This window comes from Saccopteryx leptura, chromosome 2 (assembly GCF_036850995.1).
Source record: "Saccopteryx leptura isolate mSacLep1 chromosome 2, mSacLep1_pri_phased_curated, whole genome shotgun sequence".
Classification (NCBI taxonomy): domain Eukaryota; kingdom Metazoa; phylum Chordata; class Mammalia; order Chiroptera; family Emballonuridae; genus Saccopteryx; species Saccopteryx leptura.
Window position 1 is genome coordinate 160871033 of NC_089504.1, and position 17264 is coordinate 160888296.

At 39.1% G+C, this 17264-nt stretch overlaps 1 protein-coding gene across 4 annotated transcripts in view; it reads left to right on the plus strand.

Moving 5' to 3' along the window:
• Nucleotides 1–17264, plus strand: part of ATP8A2 (ATPase phospholipid transporting 8A2) — a 726487-nt gene that overhangs the window by 516448 nt on the left and 192775 nt on the right. For all 4 annotated transcript variants that reach the window (XM_066369169.1, XM_066369168.1, XM_066369167.1 and 1 more), the window contains exons 28-30: nucleotides 88–162; nucleotides 13684–13806; nucleotides 16750–16828. In XM_066369169.1, the coding sequence (XP_066225266.1) occupies nucleotides 88–162; nucleotides 13684–13806; nucleotides 16750–16828 (277 nt within the window). The remainder of the gene's footprint in view (nucleotides 1–87; nucleotides 163–13683; nucleotides 13807–16749; nucleotides 16829–17264) is intronic.

Sequence of the window (17264 nt, forward strand, 5' to 3'; positions counted from 1 at the left end):
TGGTCCACATTCCTGCTACTTCTTCAGCGAATGGAAATATTTAGGTCAATATTGATATAAAACTTCATGAACTTTCTTTTCTTTCAGCTTTGGTTCGCCTTTGTAAATGGATTTTCTGGACAGATTTTATTTGAACGTTGGTGCATCGGTCTGTACAATGTGGTAAGCATTCTCCATCTCTGTCTGATAGCACACAGAACTTCAGTGACATTCCTTCACTGTTTATGTCTGGGAAGTGTATCTAAGTCCATCATCTGTATACATAGCAGGCAGCACAAATACATCTTTAGGGCCTTTGTTGCTGCAACACATCCTGCAGAAGCCCAAACTCTCCACACATGGTTTCAATCATAGCAGATCATTCTTGAATAACTCCATGAAATTATTAACCCATATATCTTGATAATAGACCCTTGTTACCTCCTTACTAAATGCCTATGCAACATTTTCATGTTTTTAGCTTGAGTAAAAATTTCTGAACTCATTCTACTTCATAATTTTATTTCTGAATTCTTAAACATAGATATACAAACATACAGTATGTGATCTACTGTTCTTTTTGTCCTTCTTAAAAGAGTATCTGTCTTTGTGGAAGAATGTTTCTTTCATAGTTAGTGCTAAAATAATGAATTCTGACTTCCAGCTCCCATGGTAAATAGTAATCATTTTATTTGATATTTTTAAATGATTTTTAAGTTCTTATTTTTTTATTATTACTTGACTGTAATGAATACAAAAGCTGGAAATAAATATACACTATAAGCTAAAATAACTAAGTAGCTATTGGCTTTGTGTATTACTGTTAGGGAGGAGTGAGGGGCTTGTACTAAATGCTTCAGACACCCCAACACAACAGGATTTGTGAATTGCACTTGCCTGCTTGTTTTGGACCCTAACTCTGATATTCTCTGCTCTGTGGGGGGGTTTATACTCAGAAGCAATCATCATAGATGGATGTCGATAGAAGTTACCAGACATACAATAAGATCTCAGTTGTGCTGTTATAAATATTTACAGCTGGAACATACATTTGTGGCTGGATGTTCAAGCCCTCCATGCATTCAACCCTTTTTTCATTCATTCATTCATTTCTTTAGTTTTTATTATCTGTTTGTTTGTTTGTTTTTGAGTAGCCACTGTACTAGTTCTAGGTATAAAATACTGTATACGGCAGGTTGCCCCGATCCTGCATAGCTTACAGGTTAAGAGAGCTAGATATGCGGACTAAGGTGGCACTGAGATAGAGTTTGGCTTTTGAGGGTAAAACAGCATTCCTTGGTCAGTAACTATGCTACTCACTACAGAGTGCACAAACACATTTGCTGTTAATACTTACACCCGAAAAAACAAAGGTGACAGGTGGTGAGAGCAGGGATGAATTCTTCATAGGACTAAAAACTGTTTTGAGCAGATTAAAATTATGTGACTTGTTTGGGAGAAATATTCTGACTGCTCCATAATGATTTAGTCCTGGAAAAAGCCAACCCTATGCCCACATATGTATTTAGAAATAGGAGGCTGAGACCTAGGAGGCTTTGATTTAGAGCTAAAACCAGAACTAGAATTAATGTCACCTGATTACATAACAATGGATTTTAGCCCTATTTGAATGCTCAGGGAATGAGAACTGGATTATTTTCTTGGTCCTACACAACCCTGGGCAATTCAAATTAATTCAATAAGCTTAAATTGGGTACCTACTATTCAGAAGATGCTGATAGGATGTAGGATGGCTTTGGTCAAAATGTCATCCTAAAACCACTTGCATAGAAATAACAATTTGTTTAAAGATGCAGATTCCTGATCATTACCCCAAGTTAAAAGAGTTTTCAGAGATACTGCATTTTAAATGAATTTTTTAGCAGTGGTTATGCACAGTGACCTTTGATCATTAGGGCTAGAAATATTTTTTATCTACTTTGGTTCCCCAGACTATAGAGAAGAGAATATTGCAGCAGAGAACTGAATTTCAAAACGAAATGGCCCTGAGGTACTAGAGTCCACAGTCCAATTGCTGAAGTGGTGGCCAAGCGGGGAGGGACCTGGGATGCCAAGGACTGTGATGTGGGGTCACTGACCTCCAGACTCAGTCATACTGAGAGGACCAAACCTTTTGAGAACATGGAAGTTTGCCCACAGGCACATGGCATACACATCCCTGCAAATACATTTATATTTATATTTCTGAAGCAGTTGAATGTAAGTTAAGACATCATGCCCCTTATTGCTTAATACTGTACTGCATAGTTGCTAAGATCATTTTCTTACATAACCACAGTGTAATGACCAAAATGTGAAAAGTTAACATAGATATGATACTCTTATCTAATCTACATTGGTCCATATTTTAATTTTACTATTATTGTTCTAATGTTGAACTATTGGGCAGTTTTTTTTATCCATTCCAGAATCACTGCAGAAAAGCCCAGTTCAAGAGACAGTTTATGACATCTGTGGCATTTCTCATGACTCTTCTACACTTGGTTCTTCTTTCCATTTTCTTCAAGTAGTATTTCTCCTGCTTTTTCTTCTTCTGTACTTTTCTTTGATTCCTGAACCTGGCTAAAGTAGCACATCACTGTTTCTCAGTGTAACTCTCATAGCGGATGAAAAAGCATGAAAACTGATGTAACATTTACAGCTCTCCAAATAATGAATGAGCGCTGTTTCATTAGGTTCTCATTACTAGTCTATTATTATCACAAAATTCCACAGCATTTTATTTTATGAGTAGAATGAGAGTAAAGAGGCCATCAGTGACAAAAGCTACAATTATCAGAGGGATTTCAGTTTAATTTTATCTATCTTTTAGTGAAGAGGTAGCTTTGTTTTTAAAGTGTTTCAGAAAATTTATATTATTTAATTTTATCAAGCCAACATAACTTTAAAAATCTGTTATTCAGCCTCACTTAAAAACTGATTACAAAATTCTAAATAAAACATCAGCAAATAGAGTTCAAGAGTGTATCAAAAGAATAAAATATTTGACCACGTAAAATGTAAATGAGTTTTATAGGCAGTTCAAAATTTTTAAAAAGTCTTCTAAATATCACTGAATCAACAACATACAGAAAAAAAATGTGATCCCATCAATAGATGTTGCAAAAGTATGTGAGGCAATTCAGCTGCCATTCCCAAAATAAGAACTCTAAGTAAAATAGGAAAGAAAGAAGCCAATAACATAATACAGATTCTTTATAAAACACCAGTAGCATATTGCCATAAATTGTAAATTCTAAAGCTATTTCAATTTAAATAATAAATTAGTCAGGGATCACTGCCATCACTCTATAATTCAGCATGGTTTTGGAGTTTTCAGCAACTGCCAAGAAATTTAAATAACTATTGAAAATACTGAGAAAAAAAAAAAACTATTTCTGTGCTTATAGACACACAAAACACCAACATGTGAGATCCTGTCATTATGATGCATTGCAGAGGAGAGGCAACCAAGATGGTGGGGTGATGAAGGAGAAGCCAGTTTGTGCAGACTTTGTGCAGAGAGAAAGAGATGGGGAACAGAGGTCAATAAGGCTGGTGAGAGAGAGGAGACAGAGAAAAAGATGGGGAGTAATAAGAAATGTCAACTTGGAAGACAAGATGGCGATGGAGTAGGCAGACATACCAACTTCCACCTCCCAGAACGAAAGTGGATTACAAACTAATTTTAAGAACCATCATCTGGAAAAACCAACTTTAGACTAAACTAAGAGGACTCTTTAACCAAGGAACACTGAAGAAGCCACACTGAGACTGGTAGGAAAAGCGGAAACACAGAGAGGGCTGCCCAGCTCCTCAGAGTGAACGGCAGCCTAGAGAGACTCACGTGGTGGGAAGTGAGTTTAGCCAAGAGGGGAGGGTCCTGAGTCCCAGGAACAAAGCCCCAGCCTGCAGCCCCAGAGCCTAGAAGTGGCATATGGACAGTATTTATCTGGAAACAAGACAGGATACTGTTTGTGAGAAAGAGACTGATTTCTCAGACCCAGGATTCGTCTTAAAGGGACCACGCAAAAAACCTCTTTCACAACCACTCACCCGGGGCTCCAGGGGACAGGGAGAGAGGAGAGGACCGGAGTAGCAGGAACAGAGTATAATCTAGGAGACACAGGGAAAACACTTTGAGGAACAGCCACCCTAACCTCTGGGACGAGTCACTCCCCAAATCTGAAGTGAATATTTCCCCTGGAAACAGCAATACCAGCAAAGGGAAGCAGGACACCAGCCAAACAAGCTCTCCGGTGGCACTCAGAGCAGAGTCACTTAGAAGGAGGGAGCTTTCGGGACTACAGTAGTGAGTTTTAGGGTCTGAGCTACAGAGCCCCCACCCACATGGCTGAGGGCTCGCCCGAGGGAGGGCAGCGGCAGGATGCAGAAGCGCAGTTCTGTCAGCAAGGGCGGAAGCTAGCTGGCCACCACTGAGGCCCAGGTGTGAGCTTGGGGAGGAGGGGATGTACAAAAGTGGCCAAGCTCAGCTGTGGACTGCCTGCAATCCAGCCTGTGGGGGAAGGGCAGGAGCCTTGGAAGGGGCAGAGACCCACTGTTGAGCAAGGGTGCAGGAGCACAACCTTGCCCGCCCACGGAACCAATGCTTGTGGCCAGACTTGGGAGCTGGCTCCTTCCGTGGAGGTGGAGCCAAAAGTCCAGAACAGGCAGAGTCCCGCTACTGAGCGTGGGCATGCAGTACTGCCCAGCCTGTGGAGGCAAGGCTTGCAACAATCCCATGAGCTGGCTCATCCTGCAGGGGTGGGGCGAAAGCCTGGAATCAGGCGGAGACCTGCAGCTGAGTAAAGGTGCTCACCTGTGCCCTCAGGGCCGAGCATAACGCCACCCGCAGGGGTGGGGTGAAGGCCAAGGCCACTGAGGCTTGTACACCTGAGCACGTGATTATAGCCACTCCTGTGAAGGAGAGGCAGAAACCACAGCAAGAGCCCCAGTGGGCAGGGACCGGCAACACCCATACCTCAACACCCTAGGCAGCAACAGCAGAGGGGGTGGCAGGCCTGCAGACATGCCACACCTAGGAAACACAGAAGCCGCACCCTGTGGACTCCAGTGGCCAAAACTTTCCCTTACACAGACAAAATGAGAAGGTAGAGAAATGCAACACAAATGAATCAAGAGAAATACCCAAAAAAGGACCTCAATAAGTCACATATAACCAAATTACCAGATGCAGAGTTTAAAATAATGATTGTTAGGATGCTCAAAGATATTAGAACAACAATAGATGGTCATTACGAACACCTAAATGAAGAGATAGCAAATATAAAAAAAGGACATTGAAATAATAATAAAAAAAAGAATGTCAGAAATGACAAATACAATATCAGAAATGAAGAACACATGGAAGGAATTAAAAGCAGGATGGATGAAGCTGAGAATCAAATCAGCAAGTTAGAGGACAAGATAAATGAAGGCACGGAAGCACAGCAGAAAAGAGACTCAAAAAGTCTGAAGAAACTCTAAGAGACCTCTGTGACAACATGAAGAGAAATAACATCTGCATTATAGGGGTTCCTGAAGAAAAAGAGAAAGAACAAGAGATAGAGACTTTGTTCAAACATATCATAGCTGAAAACTTCCCTAAATTAAGGCAGGAAAACGTCTCACAAGTTCAAGAAGCACAGAGAACTCCATTAAAGAGAAACCCAAAGAAATCTATGCCAAGACACATCATAATTAAAAAACCAAAGCTAAGTAATAAAGATAAAATATTAAAAGCTGCTAGAGAAAAAAAGACTCACCCACAAAGGAGCCCCCATAAGGATGACTTTCAACTTCTCACAGAAACACTTGAGGTCAGAAGGGAATGGCAAGAAATATTCAAAGTAGTGCAGAACAAGAGCCTACAACCAAGACTACTTTATCTAGCAAGGCTATCGTTGAAAATTGAAGAAGAAATAAAAAGCTTTCCAGACAAAAAAAAAACATCAAGGAATTCACTACAACCAAACCAATGCTGGAAGAAATACTAAGGGGCCTGTTGTAAACAGAATCAAAGGAGAAAAAGAATATAGCAAAAGAGGAATACAGTTTTAAAGAATAAAACAGCAATAAACAATTACATATCAATAATAACCTTAAATGTAAATGGATTAAATGATCCAATCAAAAGACATAGGGTAGCTGCGTGGATAAGAGGACAGGACCCATACATATGCTGTCTACCAGAGACACACCTTAATAGAAAAGAAGCACATAGACTGAAGATAAAAGAATGGAAAAAAATATTTCATGCAAATGGAAATGAAAAAAAAGCTAGGATAGCAATACTTATATCAGAAAAAATAAACTTTAAAACAAGGGCTATAGTAAAAGATAAAGAAGGTCACTAGATAATGATAAAAGGAGCAATCCAACAGGAAGATATAACAGTTATAAATATTTATGTACCTAATATTGGAGCACCTAAATATATAAAACAGCTTTGATGGATTTAAAGGGCAAGATCAACAGCAATACTATAATAGTGGGGGATTTCAATACCCCACTAACATCCCTAGATAGATCCTCAAGAAAGAAAATTAACAAAGAAACAGCAGACTTAAAGAACACACTAGATCAACTCGATTTAATAGATATCTTCAGAACCTTTCACCCTAAAGCTGCAGAATATACATTCTTTTCAAGTGCTCATGGTACATTCTCTAGGATAGACCACATGTTAGGGCACAAAAGTAGTCTCAACAAATTTAAGAAGATTGAAATCATCTCAAGCACTTTCTCTGATCACAATGGCATGAAACTAGAAATCACCCACAACAGAAAAACTGAATAATACTCAAACACTTGGAAACTAAATAGCATGTTAACGAATGGGTTAACAATGAGATCAAAGAAGAAATAAAAAAATTCCTAGAAATGAATGATAACGAGCATACATCAACTCAAAATTTATGAGACACAGCAAAAGCCGTCCTAAGAGGGAAGTTCATAGCATTACAGGCATACCTCAAGAAGCTAGAAAAAGCGCAAATAAAGAACTTGACCCTGCATCTAAAAGAACTAGAAAAAGAACAGCAAGTAAAGCCAAGAGGTAGTAGAAGGAAGGAAATAATAAAGATCATAGCAGAAATAAATGACATAGAGGCTAAAGAAACAATACAAAGGATCAGTGAAACCAGGAGCTGGTTCTTTGAAAAGGTAAATAAGATTGATGGACATTTAACCAGACTGATCAAGAAAAAAAGAGAGAGGACTCAAATAAATAAAATTAGAAATGAGAGTGGAGAAATAACAACTGATGCAACAGAAATACAAAATATTGTAAGAAAATACTATGAAGAACTGTACACCAAAAAACTAGACAACCTAGATGAAATGGACAAATTCCTTGAAACATATAATCTTCCAAAAATCAATCTGGAAGAATCAGAAAACCTAAACAGACCAATTACAACAAATGAGATCGAAACAGTTATCAAAACATTCCCAACAAACAAAAGTCCTGGGCCTGATGGCTTCACAAGTGAATTCTACCAAATATTCAAAGAAGAACTAACTCCTATCCTTCTCAAGCTATTTCAAAAAATTCAAGAGGAGAAGACTTACAGGCTCTTTTTATGAGGCGAGCATAATTCTAATCCCAAAACCAGGCAAAGACAACACAAAGAAAGAAAATTATAGGCCAATATCCCTGATGAATTTAGATGCTAAAATTTTCAACAAAATATTAGCAAACCAGATCCAACAATATATGAAAAAAATCATATCACCATGATCAAGTGGGATTTATTCTTGGGAGGCAAGGCTGGTATAATATTCGCAAATGAATTAATGTGATTCATCACATAAACAAAAGGAAGGAGAAAAACCAAATGATAATTTCAATAGATGCAGAAAAAGCATTTGATAAAATCCAGAACTCATTCATGATCAAAACTCTCAGCAAAGTGGGAATACAGGGAACATACCTCAACATGATAAAGACCATCTATTACAAACCCACAGCCAACATCATACTCAATGGGCAAAAATTAAAAGCAATCCCCTTAAGATCAGGAACAAGGAAGGGGTACCCCTTTCACCACTCTTATTCAACATAGTTCTGGAAGTCCTAGCCACAGCAATCAGACAAGAAGAAGAAATAAAAGGCATTCAAATTGGAAAAGAAGAAGTAAAACTATCATTATTTGTAGATGATATGATATTGTATATAGAAAACCCTAAAGTCTCAAATAACTACTGGACCTGATAAATGAATTCAGCAAGGTGGCAGGATATAAAATTAATACTCAGAAATCAGAGGCATTTTTATACACTAACAATGAACTGTCAGAAAGAGAAATTAAGGAAACAATCCCCTTCACCATTGCAAGCAAAAAAATAAAGTACCTAGGAATAAATTTAACCAGGGAGATTAAAGACTTGTACTTGGAAAATCATAAAACATTGATAAAAGAAATCAGGGAAGATACAAACAAGTGGAAGCATATACTGTGCCCATGGTTAGGAAGAATAAACATCATTAAAATGTCTATATTACCCAGAGAAATTTATAAATTCAATGCAATACCAATTAAAATACCAATGACTTACTTCAAAGATATAGACCACATATTCCAAAAATTTATATGGAACCAAAAGAGAACACGAATAGCTTCAGCAATCTTAAAAAAGAAGAATAAAGTGGGAGATATCACACTTCCGGATATCAAGTTATACTACAAGGCCATTGTACTCAAAACAACGTGGTACTGGCATAAGAACAGGCATATAGATCAATGGAACAGAACAGAGAACCCAGAAATAAACCCACACTTTTATGGACAACTGATATTTGACAAAGGAGGTAAAAGCATACTTTGAAGTAAAGGCAGCCTCTTCAACAAATGGTGTTGGGAAAATTGGACAGCTACCTGCAAAAAAATGAATCTAGACCACCAACTTACACCATTCACAAAAATAAACTCAAAATGGATAAAAGACTTAAATGTAAGCCGTAAAACCATAAGCATCTTAGAAGAAAACATAGGCAGTACGTTCTCTGACATCTCTCGCAGCAATATATATGCGATTTATCTCCATGGGCAAGTGAAATAAAAGACAGGATAAACAAATGGCACTATATCAAACTAAAAAGCTTTTGCACAGCTAAAGACAATAAGAACAGAATAAGAAGACAAACTACACAATGGGAGGATATATTTGACAATATGTCTGATAAGGGGTTAATAACCAAAATTTATAAAGAACTTGTAAAACTCAAAACCAGGAAGACAAACAATCCAATCCAAAAATGGGCAAAAGAAATGAACAGACACTTCTCCAAAGAGGACATACAGATGGCCAACAGGCATAAGAAAAAATGCTCAACATCACTAATCATTAAAGAAATGCAAATTAAAACCACAATGAGATATCACCTCACACCAGTCAGAATGGCGCTCATCAACAAAACAACACAGAATAAGTGCTGGCGAGGATGTGGAGAAAAGGGAACCCTCCTGCACTGCTGGTGGGAATGCTGACTGGTACAGCCTCTGTGGAAAACAGTTTGGAGATTCCTCAAAAAATTAAAAATTGAACTGCTTTTTGACTCAGCTATACTACTTTTAGGAATATACCCCAAGAACACCATAGCACTGTTTGAAAAGAAGAAATGCCCCCCTTGTTTATGGCAGCATTGTTCACAATAGCGAAGATCTGGAAACAGCCCAAGTGTCCGTCAGTGAACAAGTGGATTAAAAAGCTTTGGTACAGCCTGACCTGTGGTGGCGCAGTGGATAAAGCGTCCACCTGGAAATGCTGAGGTCTCCGGTTTGAAACCCTGGCCTTGCCTGGTCAAGGCACATAATGGGAGTTGATGCTTCCGGCTCCTCCCCCCTTGTCTCTCTCTCCTCTCTTCTCTCTCTCTTTGTCTCTCTCTTTTCTCTCTAAAAATGAATAACATAAAAAAAAGCTTTGGTACATATATACTATGGAATACTACTCAGCCATAAGAATGATGACATCGAATCATTTACAACAACATGGATGGACCTTGATAACATTATACTGAGCGAAATAAATAAATCAGAAAAAACTAAGAACTATATGATTCCATACAGAAGTGCGACATAAAAATGAGGCTCAGAGACATGGGCAAGAGTGTGGGGGTTACGGAGTGGAGAGGAGAGTGAGGGTGTTGGGGAAGGGGAGGGGCACAAAGAAAACCAGTTAGAAGGTGACAGAAGACAATTGGACTTTGTGTGATGGGAATGCGGTATAATCAAATGTCAAAATAACCTTGAGATGTTTTCTCTGACCATATGTACCCTGATTTATCAATGTCACCTTATTAAAATTCATTAAAAAAAAAAAACACCAACATGTAAATATGTTCATATATGATTGTATGCCTAGAAGACCCAAAAGAAACCAGTAAAGAAATACTGAAATTATCAGAGAATTTGATAAGGTGACCAGATCTATGACAAATATATAAAAATTAGTAGCATTTTTTTCCTTTTTTAGCAATCAGTAGTTTTTTGGGGGGTGGGTTTTGCTCTAGTAATGAGCATTTAGAAATGCAAAGGAAGTAATAATTATTTTAAATTAGTAATTAAAATTGCATTGGGATAATATTTATAGTATCTATATTAAGAAACAGTTTTTTGAAGTATATAAAACAAAATTTTGAAAAAATGGAAATATATACTATACTATTTTTTTATGGGAAGACAGTATTGTAGAAGAATCAACTCCTCTAAAGTTAATATATAAATTTTTATGTGATTCCAAATAGAATCCCAGTAGGTGACTGTTTGGGGGGGAAGGGTAGGAATTGAATAAAATGATATTAAAGTGTAAATGGAGTTAACAACTACCTGAGAACAAATATGCAAAGCATGTCCAAAAAGGACAATCTTAAGGGGACTTATCTTTGCTAAACATTAGACTGTACAATAAAACCACTATAAACAAGTCTATGTAATATTAACATATAACTAGACAAATAAGCCAGAGAATCTAGAATAAGATCCCATTTCTACATCTTAGGTCTATAATATGTGAGAATTTAATAAATGTCAAAATTGATATTTCATTTTAATGGGAAAGTTTTGATTAATTTAGTTGTAGTCTCACAACTGGTTATTTGGGGGGAAAAATTGGACCCCAATCTTAAATCACATAGTAAATTGCAAGTATATTAAGACTTAAATGTAAAAAATAAAACTGTAAGAATCTTGAAGAAACTTCTGAAATCTTCCATAGCCACAATTGGACACCCAGAAGCTATTCTCAACCATATAAAATTTAAAGCTTTTAAATTGCAAAAGAAACCATATAGAAAGCCAAGGAGTGCATTTGGATAAAATTGTATAACATAAAGACAAACTTGAAATCTATTATACCCAAAAAACTCTTAGAAAAGGTGATAAAACATGAATAGAAAAATGTACAAAGGATTTGACTAGACATTTTACAGAATTCTAAATCCAAATGTTCAGCAAATATATGGAAGCATGCTCATAATTATTGGTAGTTGAGGAAATGTAAAAATTTAAAAGAAAATTAATATCTTTAATTTTTTCAGACTAGAAGATATGAAGTATAGCATCATACCTATTGCTGATAGGACAGCAGGGAAAAGATTACTGTTGTCTTTTAAGAAGGAAAAATAAATGATTGGAACCCTTTAGAAAGCAACCAAGGAGAACCTTGTAAAATTAAAAATACTCCTATCTTTTTACCAAGCTACCCTACTTCTGGGAATCCAGTCTATAGAAATACAAGACAAAGTATAAATGGTATAATATATTATAGATGTTTATTACATAAATATTTGTGAGAACAAAGACGTAGAAATGAAATGAACGCATGGTTGAAAAATTATTGTACATCCATGCTACAAATTATTATGTGAGCAGGAAAATGCTGCATTAATGTCAGACCCAAGGGACTCAGAGGGCTTCCTGTGATGTACTGTATAGTGAGAAAAATGTTATAAAAAATGTGCAGAATGTCTTATTTCTTTAAAACAAAGAATAATCCCTCAACATTATATATGTGTGAGAGGTATGCTGTAAGCAAAGTGAACAGTGTCAGGGGCCTCCTAGGTTGGCAGCCTAGCGGTGCAGGGTAGGGGAGAATTTGAAGTGGGTAGAAGGAGAAAGTCAAGTGAAAAGAGAAAAGAAAAAATAAGGTGGTGATATTAACAGTATATATGTATCACCATACACATTTAAGCAGAACAGTAAGGGTGAGTTTATGTACTAAGAATATGTAGAGCTTCTGAGATGTTTGTTCCCCCTGCTTTCTTCTAGTCATTAAATGGATAACTTCTGTTATTGTGAAGGAAATTAGGGCACCCACTCTTGATCTTTTTCTCCTGGAAACCTGTAGAGCATTGAAATCCCAGGGCTGCTTTTCTTTCTGCTCCTGGGTGAGGGAGAGAGCCTGCAAGTTGTGGCCTTCCTCCACCACATTGCCAGTGGCTTTCCCCTGACAGTCTGGGGAAAAGCTTATTTCTCTGGCTTCCATGACTGGTGTGCATTCAAAGCTCTCTTAGAGACAAGCGTCCAGCTCCTCCTGTGGGCTTGAGTGCATACTGGGTTTGTAGGTATGACTTTGCTCAATGCTGATGCTAAGCAGTGAGTTACCCAGCCAGTCTCTGGGACCCAAGTGCCCAGAACCACAGAGGAGAATGACCCACAGGGCCACTGCACCTCCCAGACTGAAATGACATATTTATTCCAAACCTCTTCTTCAATATCTGGCTTTCCTTTCTGAAACACAAGTATGAGCTAGTCACTTCCTTCCAGAGCACTACCGGTAAAAGTTGTCTTAGAAATCACTTCCTGCCCAAGGACTTAGTGTCACAGGAGTTGTTCTGTTACATCCCTAGCCTTGTCTTGTATTGAGTCCTCAGCTAGCCACCATTCTGAATGGCACATTGAATGTTCTTCCCAGTGTGCCAACGAAGCTTTGTGAGAGGTGTCGTTTTATGTAAATGTTCCACTCTCACCCACATCCATTATTATCCTGCCAGATCCTACAGGTACACTGCCTTACAGTGCAGATACTCTTTGGTCCAAGAATTCTCTCTTGACTCTCTCTTCCCTTCCACACTCTTTCACATGAGTAATTGTGTAGAGCACTGTGTTTTATATGTTTATTTGCCTGTTGCCTGCTGCCCGTCTCTGCCTCTGTCGATGGAGTTCTAGAGGTCAGGGACCTGCTTCTTTTCCTTCATTTTCCTTCTGTTTTTATATCTCTGTATTCTTGAGCTTACCATAGTATCTGGCCTATAATTCATTCCCAATAAATGTCTGTCAAATGGATAAATGAAGTACATTGTGCTTCCGGAACATGAGCATAAAGTCAGGATGGACACTGTAACCGTGTGCCTCCACCAGCCCCCACAGAGAACACAGCAGCACCTCACAGAGCTAAGGAGGGTGTGGTTCTAGCTCACTGCTCATTTGACAAAGGAAGATAGTTGTTAATTCAAGGATTCTTGACTAATCAAATGTTTGCAATATTGTTTTTGGTGTTCTGTGTATTCATTTTATGCTGATTAAGTAACCATTTGAAAATGGTCTTTGGCTTTTTTCCTTTGTTTGGAGGGTGTCTGAGGTGTGAATCACTGACACCAGGTTTGGACTTGACCAAGGGCTACGTCTCCATTCCATTGAGCTGAAACAGTAAGCTGTGTGAACCAGAAAGGCCTCCTTTAATGGCTCATTGTTCTCCACGCAGATTTTCACCGCACTACCACCCTTCACTCTGGGGATATTTGAGAGGCCCTGCACTCAGGAGAGCATGCTAAGGTTTCCACATCTCTACAGAATTACCCAGAATGCTGAGGGCTTCAACACAAAGGTAAACAGAATGTTCTGATGGAATTATCACTTGAGAAGGGGAGTAAGCACTGTGTTCTGTCTCCTCACTCTGGTTCCCTGCCTGTGAGAGAGCTGAAGTTTTAGAGAGATGATGCAGTCACACCAGGGGGGGGGAGGGGGGGAGGGGGGGGCCCTCCCAGTGTCGTAAGCTCAGTGGGATTGATGCCAGATCAGAAGGGAAGTTGCTATGTTGTACATGGTGCTTCTCTCAGTTCTTCTTGGTCAACTCCTTCCTTCTTCACATGTGCCTCTGACATTGGTGTGGCCAGGAACACCCTTGACTCCCTTTAGGATCAGCCATCAGACATGCCCCTTACCCTTTCATAAAGTCCTGCACTGAGGCAGGCTGGGTCTTGCCTAACAGCCCTTTTGCCACCATTGCTTGTTTGTTTTTCATTTAAAAAAAAAATGTTACTTTAGCTAGTGAATAAAACTGGCCAGATGTGAACACAGAAAGTCAGTCATAGGAATTTTTTTCCAGTCTGGAGAATCAGAAAAGAAAACGTTTCTAGACAGAAAAGGTGCAGGCTGTCTTAATGAGAGGCTAGCAGAACTGGGGTGGGTGTTGCAGAGCATCTGCAGTCATGATGGCAAAGAGATCTCAGCCCACACGCCAGCCATAGCCAAGCGTGGCAGAGCAGCAGCTGCCTGGCCAGAAGAGAGGAATGTGCCTGGCTTGACTGAAGAGGCAAGAGATGAACACGCCACATCGCCCTGTTTCTGTCTGGTATTTGTGCAGGAGGCGATTAGGAAGTTCACACAGGTCCATTGCCCAGATCAGTGACAATTCTGAGTGCTGGTTGTATTCATGATTTACTTATTTAAACACTGGGGTCTTAATAAGGAAGACATACAAAGTCTTCAATAAAAGAACAATGTCCAAAGACTTCATTTCAAGCCAGGTATTATTGAAAGCATTCCTTCAGAGCTGCCTTTTTTGGGGGCATGTTGCAGACTGGAAAAATAAAAAGGATTCTATTGGTTCTGGTAGGTTCCATACACAGGAGCCTCAGATGACCAGTTGTAGCAGTCCTTGTCTACTGTGATTCTGTCAATGGAAAATATCTATCAGTGGCCTATTCATTCTGCGTTATCGACATCTGTTTTTTACATAGTTTAAATTCAAAGGCTTTCTAAGGTGCAATGTAAGTAAGGAATGGACCCATTAAAAGCAGTAGAACTGGCCCTGGCCGGTTGGCTCAGCGGTAGAGCATCAGCCTGGCATGCGGGGGACCCGGGTTCGATTCCCGGCCAGGGCACATAGGAGAAGCGCCCATTTGCTTCTCCACTCCCACCCCCTCCTTCCTCTCTGTCTCTCTCTTCCCCTCCCGCAGCCAAGGCTCCATTGGAGCAAAGATGGCCCGGATGCTGGGGATGGCTCCTTGGCCTCTGCCCCAGGCACTAGAGTGGCTCTGGTCTCAGCAGAGCGACGCCCCGGAGGGGCAGAGCATCGCCCCCTGGTGGGCAGAGCGTCGCTCCTGGTGGGCGTGCCGGGTGGATCCCGGTCGGGCGCATGCGGGAGTCTGTCTGACTGTCTCTCCCCGTTTCCAGCTTCAGAAAAATACAAAAATAAAATAAAATAAAATAAAATAAAATAAAATAAAATAAAAGCAGTAGAACTGAGGACCATCTGAGCCATCTCTAAGTTTTCTGGGGGTGGGAGGAGTAGAGGTCAGAGGAAGAGTAAACATTTAAAATGGGAAGGTTCCTTTGTCTTATACTTTTTCATTATTTTCTGTTGCTCCAGCTCCACCAGGATTAAACTATATGACAATTCCCAGATCAATCTGTATATTTATAAGTAAATTCAATCTGGCTTTAGTAGTTTAGTCATCTCAGTGGTTGAAAAACTTATTGAAATGTATGTATGAAACTAAAATTTAGAAGAAACTAAACTTTGCAGTCTTTTGTTTGAACTTTTAAGTGTAAAGAAAATTTTTATGTATGTATGTATATATGCATATATGTATTTATTTTTAAGTAAGAAGAGAGGAGACAGAGAGACAGACTCCTGCATTCACCCAGACTAGGATCCACCTGGCAAGCCTCCTACTGGGCTATACTCTGCCTATCTGAGGCTGATGCTTGGCAACTCAACCAAGCTATTTTTTAGCACCTGAGGAGGAGGCTCCAGCGAGCCATCCTCAGTGTCTGCGGCCTATTCACTTGAACCAAATTGAACCAATCAAGCTATGGCTGCAGGAGGAGAAGAGAGAGAGAGAGAGAAAGGGGGAGGGTGAGGATGGAGAAGGATGGAGAAGCAGATGGGCACTTCTCCTGTGTGCCCTAATCAGGAATCGAACCCAGGACATCCACTTGCTGGGTCAATGGTCTACTACTGAGCCAACCAGCCAGGGCCTTAAGATAATTTTAAATGTAGATGGTATTACCCAAAATTCTAAAAATTGCAAAGCTGAATGGGGAAGACTTTAAGGAGTAAAACAAAAGAGTGAGAATACCGTGTAAGAATTTACATTTTAAATGTTTTTAATGCTTTCAGAGAGTACACAGTTTCAGTCTCGTATTAACAATTTTGACCAAATAACCTTTTCCTGAATGATTTTAATGTCTTTGATTATAAAATTTTGGTGTTTTCCTTAGAATTCTGAAGAAAACAGCTCATAATTCATTTTTCAGATGTGGATAGATTGTATATTGGTCTACATATATCTGTATATATATATTTAGGTCGTTGTACTAAATAATAGTATCTGGAGATCATCCAGTCATTTTTGTAAAAAAAAAAAAAAAAAAAAAAAAAAAAAAAAGAGGAAATTGTTTTGTTTTAACTTCAAGAATAATATGCTACTCCTGGAGCCGTGCAGCACTCCGCCAGTGTCCTTCACAATGAGGCGTTTGTTGAGTCGCACGGAGGTCAAGAGTTGTGGGCAGTTCCTGACTCCCTTGGTTTGTTTTCCCTTAGGTTTTCTGGGGTCACTGCATCAACGCCTTGGTCCACTCCCTCATCCTGTTCTGGTTTCCAATGAAAGCGCTGGAGCATGGTAACGGCTTTATGACTTCAACTGTCAGCAAGTAGATTTGCAATCCCTTCGGTGCCTGTTGTTCACAATACTTTTCACCCCAGTTCTGCAGACCTAGAGATCACAAAAACTAATCTGAGAAGAAAAACATGCCTAACATATGCTGAGAGCTAGCCTCACGTTTGCAGTTGTAGGGTTCCTCCACTCTGGCTCTGAAAGCCCATTTGCTTTCCAGTTGCCTGGAGAGTTTAAATACTAGGAATCCTAAACTTTTATTTTTAATAACTGTTTGAGTTGAGGATCTTGAAGGAAAACACTGTACTATGATAAAAACATCAAGGCCTCATGACCATGAGTTTGAAATTTTCTGTTCATTACTTGGGCTTTCATTCTCTAAGCCAGTGACACATACCTAAAGCAGAGTAACTCAAATATTGTAACAGTTTAATCTTAACCT